This window comes from Lynx canadensis, chromosome D2 (assembly GCF_007474595.2).
Source record: "Lynx canadensis isolate LIC74 chromosome D2, mLynCan4.pri.v2, whole genome shotgun sequence".
NCBI lineage: Eukaryota > Metazoa > Chordata > Mammalia > Carnivora > Felidae > Lynx > Lynx canadensis.
In genome coordinates this window covers 74,802,689-74,815,085 of record NC_044313.2, presented here as the reverse complement: position 1 = coordinate 74,815,085, position 12,397 = coordinate 74,802,689, and the positions used below count along the sequence as shown (strand labels likewise).

Genomic DNA, 12,397 nt, shown 5'->3' with positions numbered 1-12,397 from the left:
ATTTTTTTAACATAACTTTTAAAAACTCAGCCTGCCTGCCACCTGATTTACTTGACAACTAAAAGAACATTTTTAAACTGGTGGTTATTTAAAAGATTGAATATTTACATTTTCTTTACTTATCTCTGTCAGTTCCAGAGTAGACGTCTGGGTACTTCTTAAATCCTAAAGATAAGATTAATTTTTGACATCCGTCAGAATTCTAAATATAACCTCCCTGACATCTCAAAAAGAATTACAAATAGTGTTAAACGTGAAAATAGGCTTGAGAATCATGATCCAAAAATGCACTTAACATTAGGGTCCTCTGCCCCCTTATCAGATGGACAGACCTCAAAGAGCCTAAGAACGAGTGTCGAGAAGAATGTGACAAATGGGCACAGCTGCTGAGACTGCACACTGCTAGAATCTTCTTGAAGGGCAAGCTAGCGGTATCTGTCATAACTTAAAATGCAAATACCCTCTCAAGACATTCCGCTTCTAGGAAGTGATCTCAGGAGAAATCCTCCACTGTTCTCCTGTGTCAGGGAATTAGCCCCTGTTCCAAAGGGTTTTGTTTTGTAATTACTGTTTGGGGTTTTTTATTGTTGTTGTCAGAACCATACTAGATTTAAGATCCTACAGACATTAGAGCGCTAAATGGCGCACTACTAGTCTGAAAGCTTTGTTTCTAGGAAATTAACATACTCATGATGGAGACATTTATAGTATTTTTATCTTAAAGGAAGATGTTAATTAAAGATACTTGCTACCATTTCATCAGAAAACATCATCAAAGACCCCAAGCTATGGAAGGGTACTCACCGAGCTGAAGCTAAAACCAACTGAGTGAATATTCACTTTGCCATAAATGCCCAGAGTGTCTATCTTCTCCGGGCTAATCCTATGGGCATAGAGCAGGATATGTTTCCCATTTACCGCCACCTAGATGGACACAGAACACCCCGCCACCCCCAGGAAAAAAAAGTTAATACATTAACGTGTCCAAATTTAAATCCCGTTTCCTTGGGTTTCATTTTATACCTCTTCCCCCAGGTCTGCACATTACACGTCTGATCAAACTGTGACTGAAAGCATCCATAACACTAGCAGTGGCTCTTAACTTCCTTTGAGCTCTGATCTGATTAGTCACCATGGACCCTCTCCCTCCACACCAATTAGGCATTCATGAATATATTACATGCATGTGTGCACCGACGCGTGTACAGGAGGCATCCGGGGTTCAGCAGTTTCCCGGATGCACTAGGCCTGTGAACCCAGGTTAGCAATCTGCCCGGCAAGCTTGCCCACCTGCTCTCCTTGAGGACCACACTCTAAGGAAGAGGACGCTGCACATGGCAGGCTTTCAGTAAATATTTGTTGAATCCTGAATGAACAGACATGGGCAAGCTACTCAATTTATCTGCGATTCCTGCTTAGAGCAGGACAAAGCTCTTCCTGAAGAAAGGGGCTGCTGTCGTGATCAAGTCACTCCCGTGAGTGCCGGCAGCACATTGCCCGACGACAACCCTAACCCTAACCCTGTCCTTCCCTCCCAAATAGGGAATGTCGGGAAAACAAGCAGGATACGAAACGGTCTCGGACCTCAAGGAGCTTAAAATCCCCTTGGCACGTAAAATAAACACAGGAAAACGCACAACAGGACAGGAACAAGGGTTTTAGAGAAGGATACAGGTACAAGCACCCAAGAAGCCGGGGAAGGGAGGGAAGAATGGAGTCCGCGCCCGAGATGGGAGGTTTTCACGCTAAATTGTGCAAATCTCTCTCTAGTCTGGGGGGGCTCGAGGTTCTACGGGGCTTGAGGGCAGGTGCATCCAAAGCTCTAGGGCCACCCTCTCCATCACACGTACGCACTATAAGCACTGTGTCTAGACCGCTCGATGAAGCCAGCGGTGGCACTTCTAAGAACTCGGGATCTAGAATCTCACGATCCTGAAGGACTTGTGGCAGCATTCCCCGTCGATCTGTTAGTTCCAGATTCCCAACCCCCGCCCCGGGTGACGGTGACCACAGTTTACTCTCCCACGATTTATACAGCTCTGCGCCAATTCGGAAGTAAGCTCGGCTGTGCAGCAGAAATGCCACACACAAAGAGGTCTGGAGGCCCCGGCCCCACAATTCCGGATGCCACGAGGCGCAGGCAGAAGCTGCGCCCCAGCTCACACTTAGGTACCCACCGCGCCCCTACTTCAGGGCAAAACGATAAAGCCACTCTTTCTCTAGACTTCAGTAACGTAAGGGCGGGTTCGCCAACGCGCAAGCCTGCCTCGGGTGCCACTTCTCGTTACCTTCGTTCTCCCAAACCCACCTGGAATTTGTCTTTCAACACCATAATCACAATTTCAAAAGATTTTTCTTTTTTGAAAGGCGTGTCGTAGGTGATCTCCTCCCATCCCCATTTTTCATTTTCCAGAGTATTGCAGACGATGCAGTCGGACCACTTGAAGCGTGGATTGAAATGAAAGGCCACGTCGGCGCGGGGCTTCACGCTGCTGCCGCACTGCAGATCCACCTGGAACCTGCGGGAGGAGGAGTGAGGAGGGAGGGTCGCGGGCAGCCAGGGGGCGGGCTGCAGGTGGAGGCCTGGCGAGCTGAGTGACCCGCGACTCACCCCCGCGCACCCACCCAGCTACCCAGAACATGGAAGTGAGGGCCGGGCTTCTAGCTGCCGCGAGCCAGGAGAAACAGGAAGGACCTCGCCCTGGGGACAGCAGAACGGTGACCCCGAAGCCTGCTTCTCTAGATGACAGTCACCTGGAAATGTCTGGGCTTTCTCCTTCAGACTTCACTTTCACTTAGTTAAACCACTGTTACCCGGGCATCAGCCACAGAGAGCTGGCCCGGCCCTGACACCGCCTAGTCCGCAATCTGTGCCCAAAGCGAGCCTCAGACAAAACAGCCCGAAATCGATCTTCAGAGATGCCGTGGGGACCTCGTCCCTGGCGTCTGACCACAGTCCCTGTCATTAACCGTGTATCTGATCATATTCCAACCACACTTCGAACAATAAAATGAAAAACTCAAGTTTTTTGATTTCGGTCTTCATTCCAGTCTCCTCGGCACCTTGGCCTCAAGAGTATCAAAATGGTCTCCCCACATCAGTTTCTGTGGTTGTTCCACAGTCACGAGAAGACAGCTTAATCACTTCCTCCATCTCACACCATGGTTTTTACCTGTCCGAATCACAAGGAACATGCCCACGTATCACAATCAAAGTTCCAGGCTCCAACTGCTCAGGAATCGTCCCGACATAGGGGATTACCTAGGAAAAATGATTGTAACAAATGTACGTTTACATAAACAAAACGGAAAGACTACATTTTGAAAGTCTGCATACAAATCTGCTCAGAATCTAGCATTTTCCAAATCACTGTTCAAACAGCTGAGATAGTGACAATATCTATACACCTGAGTTCTGTGGGAAAAGACACAGCAAAAGTTCACAGAACATTTTATTTGGCCGGGGGCTTTGTGAAATAAGATACTTTAATAGGACAATTATGATCTAGAAAAAACAACTTGCTGGAAGTCAGGTCCCCTCCCCCTCCCCTCTTCCTAACATTTCATGGATGATCCCGACGGCAGGACCGAGACCACACCAGGTCCCTTGCCCACACTGATGGAGACCGGGACACTCACCGGCCGCTTGTAGAGGGGCACCAGGTGAGCCCCTCCCCCACACCTGGGACGGGGGGTGTCTAATCCCTGCCAGGCCTCCCGCCCACAGCTCACCGGCCCTGCTGGAAACCAGAACCACGAGACCTCAGGGATGACCCTGGGCGCCTGTGGCCTCTCCGGACGCAGCAGCACCCCCCCCCCCCCACCCCGTGGCCTGACCCTGTCCCGGCCACGGGCTTGGGTTCGACACGGTATCCGTGTCTCCTCTTGCCCCCTCATCACCCGGAGCCCCACCTCTTTGTCTGGGGCCGGACCCACCATCGGATCTTGTCGCTCCCCTTCCGCAGGGGTGACCCCACCACGCTCCCCGTCCACCGGCTGCGTCCGCGGCATCACAACCCCCACCCTCTTCCGCTCGGGAGCGTCAGAGCAAGCCAAGCCGGCCGGACCCCATCAGACCTCCCGCCAGGCTCCCCCGAGTTGTGTCACGTATGCTAAAACCTCTCCAAGGTAGCCGGTCGCCAAGAGCTGAGGCCTAAAACAAGAGAGGGCACATCCAAGTGGTTGCGGATTGGTCGCTCCTAAGCCGAAATTCTCGCCTCAATCGCGGTCTCCTCCGTGGAGCCCTTTCCGGACCCTGGGCCGTGGCACCGTACACCCCGCCCGGCCCGTGAGCTGCACGGGGCGGGCCGGCTCCTTTACATCCCCAGGACCCAGGTCAGACGAACGCGCTCCCGCCAGCCCGGTGCCGGGGTTCTGGCAGCCCCACACGCAGGACGAGCAGCGCGGGTCGTGGCCTTAACCGACGAGCAGAGATGAACGAAAACCGGAAGTAACCGAGGCCGGCGGGCATCTGGCATCACGGCAGACGCAGCGGGCAGGGCGGCTGGGACGAGCAGCGCCCGTCACACCCAAGAACACCCCCCAGATGTGCACGGTGTGGCCGCAGCCGCCCGTCGAAGCCGTGGGTTTTGCGCAGAGAACGTGGAAGGCCCTCCGCTCGCACACTGATCTTCCGGGCCGCGGCGGATTCCCTTCCTCGGCGTAAGTCTCTTAATAAACTGAGACCTGCTTTTGTAGCTTCAAGTCTTACGCCTATTCAAATTCTATTGATGCAGAATGTTTAATAATGCAAAAATGTTAGGGATAATATTAGTGAGAAAAGAGCCTACAAAACTATACACGGTTTGATCCCAACTAAGTTAATAAACATTAAAAAAATAAGCCAAAAATGTTAATAGTTTTCTTGAGGGACGGGATTGTGTTTTTCATCATGTATTTTTATATTTTCCCGAAAATAAGCGTTTATATTTTTATAACCGCAAGTTTTTGTTGCATACTTTTAGGGTTGGAAAGGGCTTTCTGAGACCAATAATCTATTCCCATCACTGCTAATAAGTTCTTTGCAATCGTTACTCAGTTGTTCCAGTCTAAGAAACAACAGCGCCGAACATCTTAGTCACTTGCTGTTTTCGGCATCTGGACGAATGCTTTCTGCTTGGGAGAGCACCCTAAATGATGTAACCCTCGAGGGACTTGGGCCACGTAACACAAAATGCCCTGCAGCCCACAGACTCAACTCAAAACTGCTCCTGTGAAAAGCGAGAAGGGCATGATTTTGTAGGCAACTTCAAGCTTTGATGCTTCGCAAATCATTTATGTGGAAAAAAATTAAAACACAGTTACGATCGCTCTGGAGACGATACCAGAAGCTTCAGCCCCACTCGTTGAGTGTAGTGTTTTCTCCCAAAACATCCTGACTCATCCCGCTTCGCCTGTTTCAGGGTTACTTATTCAGCTCCACGCGACGGTCGTGGGTGGACTCCAGCTGGAAAGACGCACGACGGCCCATCCGTGAGGCGCTTCTAGTACAGCCGGGAAGAAGTCAGATACCCGTGGAAGGAGTAGAGGAGAAACATGACCCTCTGGCTGTTCAGAATCACAGTCTCCTTCCACGACTGGAAGATCCTCTCCACCTGGCCAACATCCGGCCTCACCCAGACTGCAGCGAGCGGCAAGGGTGTACGACGGAACCCGGTCACTCAGCAGCCCCGCCTCAGACTCGAAGTTGGAGCCAGGGCCAAGACGCCGCAATCAGGCGGCGTTCGCTCCGCCAGCGGGCAGCGGCCACGCGCAGGCGCAGACGAGGCGCTGGCGGTGTTGCCAGTACCGCCTGTGTCCAGGGGTGGCGCCAGAGGTCTCGGCGGAAACACTTCAGGCGGCACTTCGGACGTTGTCCGTGACCAGGCCTTGCCAAATCCGGTTCTTCAAAGCTACCAGCGATCCGGAGAACCACGCAGTATCATTTGATAAATCTTAGTTTAGCAATTAATAAATTAATCATCTCTGCTTAGAGACTGGCTTTTATGCTCGCAACTACAAACCACGACTGACTCAACGGCTTAAAATATGGGGTGGTAAGCCAGTGCCAAATCAGTGCTTCAGAAAAGTGTATGAAGAGTTCCGAGCTGCCCAGAGACACTGTATGGTGGAGGTGTGATTTGAGCTGGGAGCTTAGGAGGAGAAAGCCAGTTCGGGTAGAAATGTCCATTTACAAAAGCAGAGAGGCAGGAAAAGATAAAACATGTCTGCTAGAGAGTAAGCAGCAAGGGAGCAGTGCCAGACAGGCAGGGTCAGATTTTAGAGGGCTACAACGAGGGGTACCTGTGTGGCTCAACTGGTTAAGCGTCGGACTCTTAATTTCCGCTCAGGTCATGATCTCCCGGTTCGTGGGCTCGAGTCCCGCCCCAGGCTCTGCGCTGACAGTGGTGGAGCCTGCTTGGGATCCTCTCTCTCTCTCTCTCTCTCTCTCTCTGCCCCTCCCCCACGCACACTCTCTCTCTAAACATGAAAACAATTTTTTTTAAATATGTTAAAAACAATGGGGCGCCTGGGTGGCGCAGTCGGTTAAGCGTCCGACTTCAGCCAGGTCACGATCTCGCGGTCCGTGAGTTCGAGCCCCGCGTCGGGCTCTGGGCTGATGGCTCAGAGCCTGGAGCCTGTTTCCGATTCTGTGTCTCCCTCTCTCTCTGCCCCTCCCCCGTTCATGCTCTGTCTCTCTCTGTCCCAAAAATAAATAAACGTTGAAAAAAAAAATTAAAAAAAAAAAAATAAAAAATAAAAAAAATAAATAAATAAATATGTTAAAAACAAAAAGGATGATATAATGAAAACGGGGTTTAGGAACAACAGTCCAGGGGGGTAAAAATGTGCCCGAGGGCAGGGGTTATCTGGGAGACTGGCTACTTGCAGGAAGCCTGGCATAAGGAGAAAATATAATCCAGGCTGATGGAAGCAGACACCGCAGGCGGGGAGAGGAAGAGCGAGGTACAAGAAATATCTCAAAGGAAACCATCTATATGGGGCCACCAACTAAAATGGTGAAACGGGAGGAAACTGATTCAGAAGGATGATGAGGAGTTTAGTTCTGAACGTTTCCCGTGCGACGGCTCAGCAGGACATCTAAGAAAGAGCCCGTATGACTGAACAGAGTGGGAGACTCAGCACAAGTTAAGTGAAGGGCCAGAACTCATGCTCTAAAGTCAGAGCAGAGGTGATTATTAAAGATATCCAGGTAGATAAACTGAGAGGAAGGAAAATTCAGGGGCCAAGCCTCGATGGGTTTGTAAAGCGAGGGAGTGTGCAGAAAAGGGAACAAAGCAGAACTGACTGCTGTCCTTGAAAGGTGGCCTTCTTACGAGGTTGGCCCTTGGCTGGTGTCTAGGAACTTGGATTTGGGGACAGCACCCACCACCCACACGGAAAAGGGTGGTCTCCTGTTCGCAAACTGTGTGCAAACAATCCAGTTTATGCTAAAAACCTGCTCTCCTTCCAGGAGTCTGGAATTTCGGTACGTGCTAGGCAGAAGCAGTCTGCGAGACCGGCCCCAGATACGATCTCCCGGCAGCGAGTCTCTGATGAGCTTCCCCGGTAGGCGACGTTTCACATGCACCGTGACAGCTTGCTGCTGGGGGATTTAAGTCCATCTTGGGTGACTCCACTGAGAGAGGACCCATGGGACCTTGCGCCTGGTCCCCCTTAGACTTTGCCCCAGGTGCCTCTCCCTTTATGACTTTGCTATCACTTCACTACAGTAAGTCGCAGCCGTGAGCAGGACTGTGCCAGTGAATCATCACAATGGCGTGTGTGTCGGAGACCTTGATGCAGCCAATGAGAGAGAAAGGAGAGAACGATCGATCGGTCAGGCTGGACAGTCATATCAAGGAAGTCCTTTCGATACGGGAAGACTGTCAACATCTCGGACACGGAAAAATACAGAAGATTAAAAAAAGATGATGAAATGGCAATCATATCTTTTGGCCCAGTGATTCCGCTTTTACAGATTTATCCTATAAAATACTGGCACGTATGCTTAAAGACGCATATACTGGGATGTACATCACAGCACTAGATACAATCACAAAAGGAAACAGTCCTTTAATGGAAACTGGTTAAAGGAGTTAGAGTATATCCATACAGTGGCCCAATTATGCAGCCATGAAAATAAGTGAGAAGCTGTAAGTGTGCCAGTCTCTCCAAAATGTATCAAATGGAAAAAAGCCGCATACACAACAGTTTATATACAGGCATACCTCGGAGATATCGTGGGTTCAGTTTCTAAACCGCTTCAATAAAGTGAACACTGCAATAAAGCTATTCAGATAAATTTTTTGGTTTCCCAGTGCATAAAAAAGTTGTTTCGGGGTATCCAGGTGGCTCAGTCAGTTAAGTGTCTTTTGATTTCAGCTTGTGTCATGTTCTTGCAGTTCGTGGGTTCGAGCCCCACATCGGGCTCTGAGCTGACTGCACAGAGTCTGCTTGGGATTCTCTCTCTCATCTCCCTGCTCCTCCCCTGCTTGTGCATGCTCTCTCTCTCTCTCTCTCTCTCTCTCAAAATAAACTTAAAAAAAAAAGTTACGGTTACATTATACTGCAGTCTGTTAAGTGTGTAATAGCATTATATCTTTAAAAAAGTGCATTCCTTAACTTAAAAATATTGCTTAAAAAAGCAAACCATCATCTGAGCTTTCAGGAAGCTGTAATCACCGATCGCCATAACAAATATGATAATAATGAAAAAGTCTGAAATATTGCCAGAATCTCCAAACTGTGACACAGAGACATGAAGAGAGCAAAAGAGAGCAAATGCTGTTGGAAAAGCGGGCTACCACGAGCCCTCGCTCTGTGCGAAGCACTCGGCAAAACGGGGGATCCTATTGTACGACCCAGATGCGGAAGCAAACAGGATCTATGAAGTGATACACACAACACGCACGCTCGGACACTCACGTGTGTTCTCAGGAAGGATCTGCAAAACCTGCTGAATGTGACTGTCCTCAGGGAGGGGAACTGAGCACAGGGTAGATGGCAATTTTATGTGTTCGTGAAACCCTCAAATACTCTTTGAATTCTTACAAATGGTTTACACATACTCTCTTCAGATTTTAAAAACGATGACAAAGGAAAAGCCACTGACGTTTGACACAAATGAAATGAAATTCTGAACGCAGCTTCTGTTCAAACTATGCGGGGCTTGGCGGCACGGGAACAGCAGAAGTTAAACAGCAGAAAGACACGGACAGAAACGGAAACAAACCCAAGAGAGGGGCGTTGATCCAGGGAGGAAGACACACGACTTTGGTTTTGAACTAAGTCTAAGAAGCGGGAGCCTCAGGTAAAAGGCCGGAACAATTTATACACTGCGTACACGCTCAAAAGGTCTGACGATGATCAGGAAAGACACAAAGAGAAAGCAAAAGACACGACTAGTGAAGACAAGAAAGAAATTAAGAAAGAGTTGAAAAAAATTTAAGAAAGAGTAAAAAAACAACAAAAACAAAAACCAGAGGGCAGAGCTGTGGTGAGGACATCAAGGCCGCAGAAACAGACGCTGACGCTCTCACGACCGGGACCAGCAAGGGAAGAACAAGGGAACAGAGGCTGGAAGGGACCTCGGAGGTTAAAAGATTTTACTGTTTTGTTTTAAGGCCAAATGGTAAGGGACAAAGGATGTCAGGTCAAAGGGTAAGGGACAAAGGAGAAAAAGATAATGTGGAAGCGAGCTTCCGAAGCAGAGCGGAATGGTGAGCTTTTGGGCGCCAGGTGGAACGAATGGTTACAAGTGGCCTATTAACTCACAACAGCCAATCTGAGCCGCTGCTAAAATTCCTGAGATTTTAAGGTAATCAGCCGGGATACTGTACCAGCTAGCCTTCGAAAACACTACTTTCTTGCGTTATGGTTATTTTGTTAGCGATCAGTCAAAACCCTGAGGGAGAGCTGGAGCCGAGTGTGCGTGCTCAGCGCTGCGAGTATTTAAGAAGTGAAATTTAAAGACAGAGCTCAATGTCATTTTTGCCATTAAGTTCCATCTTTCTACCTCCATCCTTTTCTGCTGTGAGAAGAGACTATACATATACATATATATACGTACATATGCTATCTGCCAAAATTATTTGCTTTGGGACACTGTCACCACGAACCATGCTCAGAACGGCAGCAAGGCCTCCTGGGAGCCCTGGCTGCATTTCCTGCCCTGGGGCAGCACCACTTCCCCAGGCCCTTCCTCAGGAAATGAACGTCAGCGTCGATGTGTTTCAACCCTAGAGCTGCCTGTGCTAACCCCAGAAAATCGGGAACTGTCCGTGTGCTCGCATCAAGATGCGCGCGCACGTTAACCTGCAAAACTGCTTTCGGAGTAACGTTCACAGAAGTCATCTTACTGAAGCGCAGAACTGAGGAGCGTAACCTGACCATCCCTCCCCCTCCAGGCCGGAGCCAACACCCTTGACAGGCAGCATTTTTTTTTTTTTTTAAGCTTTGCAGAAAGTCAGTCTACAACCTTGAGATGTTTTGAACTCTGGGATCCAGAAAAGCATTTTAAATGTCTCACTGACTTCAAATGCAGTAAGTCTTCCTTTTGAAGCCAGTACTATTTAAGGCTATTTCTTCTAAAACTGAGTTTTGCTTGATGTGGCGATGGTACCTCATTCTGCACAATGACGTCAAAGCTTAGGTTAAGAAAAAGAGTTACAACTACAAAGTAAATAACAAGAAAATGAGACTGGGTCAGGGTCATGCTTCGAGGACCCTCACCGTCCCTCTCTTGCCCACGAGTCTCTGGGGACAGGGGGTTATTTTAAAAAAAAAAAAAAAAAAAAAAAAAGGTAACTCTATCTTGGACCTAAATTCAGGATCCAGCTTCATATATGCGGAAACTAGACATTTCTAAAGACTCTTAATCACCACGTAAAACTAAAACCAGTTCATTATTTCCAAGGACGTACACTGAAAGTTCCAACAACTGCAGTCCCTGGGGCCCTTGAACCACAAGACCCTCATTCTTCTCTTTCTCCATCTTGCCACTAGCTTTTGGCCTTTTCCCTGCTCAAGTACGAAGCAGTATTTGAAAGGCAAGGGAAAAGCTGAGACATTTACTTCTCATGACCAGGGTCTAATTAAGAAAGAAAAGTAAAAACTTTTAGAGCAATGAATCCATTTTCCTTTAAAATATTGTCTTGTGATGATCTTCCCAGCACCAAAGTCAGCTTCCCTCCACCAGACCCCATGCTCTCCATTCAGAACACGTTCTCACCACCCTGTACGGTCACTGTGACTTTGTCCTCCACCAGACCAAGCTCCGAGGGCCGTATCTGTTTTTCGGTCAGCAACCAGCACAGTCCCTCTCACACAGTGGGTACTTTCCATACACGTTCACTGAATTTGATAGTCTCCCCTCCCCAGGAATGGATAATTACTATCCAATTGGATTTGCTCTACATCCTGCCACAGATAAAAAGTGATTTCATAGGAATCAGTTACCGGGTTATAGATGACATTCTGCAGGTTGTTTAGGGACAACATCATTCTTTTCCACCTTATCGTTGATTGAGGTCTCTATTCTACGTATGATCGAAGGTTTTAAGACTTCTCAGATTGAAACGGAGGCACCTGTCCTGGGTAAAATCAAAACAGAGGGAAAGAAAAATTAGCATGCATCGTTTTTCTTCATATCATAACTGTCTCCAAGTTTAAGTTATATTAGTTTACTGGTAGTTACCAAATAACAGGTTGCTATTAACATCAACGATCTGACCCCCAGATCAGATCAGGGAAGTACCTTCCCTCATGTACTTACACGCCAAACAATTTGGGATTATCAGCAGGAAACAGGAAACAGTGACTTAAAATATACATTAGTAGAGGAGAGGGCTCAAAATGGCCACACGGGAAGATCCTGAGCTCACCCCCTCCCACGGACACAGCGACTCTACTGCTACACATGGACTACCTCCTTTTGAAGGGGACCTGGGATCTGGATGAACAGAGCCTCGGCAAGAAGAGGCAGAGATACAGCCTCACGAATGGAAAAACCACACCCCAGGCAAGGGCATTCCACAGTCCAGACAGATCTCAAAGGCATGGAAATTTTCCCGGAGGAGTCAGAGATTCAAGCTCACATCAGGCACCCCAACCCTTCCATCCTGCACAGATGGCCCCGCCCCCAAAACAGCTGGCTTTCAGAACCAACCGGGAATCACCCATGAAAACTATAGAACTATAGGGGAAGGAAAACCCATTCTTGAAGGGCCTGTGTGAAGACTCCCTCGGCCCAGAGACCAGTACAGAAATACCAGACCAAAAAACACACAGACCAGAGGTGAAGGAGACCCACTTATTAACCCTGGAGCATCTGCGAGAGAAGCTAGGACAGCTGGGCCTCTCCCCGGGAACCGAGACACCGCGGCAGTCATTCTGCTCTCTCGTTCTGCCATGCTGA

General features: G+C 48.7%; 1 protein-coding gene across 8 annotated transcripts in view; it reads right to left on the bottom strand.

Moving 5' to 3' along the window:
* The window catches only part of LGALS8 (galectin 8), a 30,388-nt gene that overhangs the window by 6,610 nt on the left and 11,381 nt on the right, over positions 1-12,397 (bottom strand). For 4 of the 8 annotated variants that reach the window (XM_030334330.2, XM_030334324.1, XM_030334326.1 and 1 more), the window contains exons 2-6: positions 11,440-11,573; positions 3,174-3,262; positions 2,309-2,519; positions 805-924; positions 109-165 (exon numbers count right to left, since the gene is read on the bottom strand). In XM_030334330.2, coding sequence (XP_030190190.1) covers positions 109-165; positions 805-924; positions 2,309-2,519; positions 3,174-3,262; positions 11,440-11,484 — 522 coding nt within the window. In that variant the 5' untranslated portion in view covers positions 11,485-11,573. The remainder of the gene's footprint in view (positions 1-108; positions 166-804; positions 925-2,308; positions 2,520-3,173; positions 3,263-11,439; positions 11,574-12,397) is intronic. The other 4 variants (XM_030334325.1, XM_030334328.1, XM_030334329.1 and 1 more) reach the window with 2 other exon arrangements.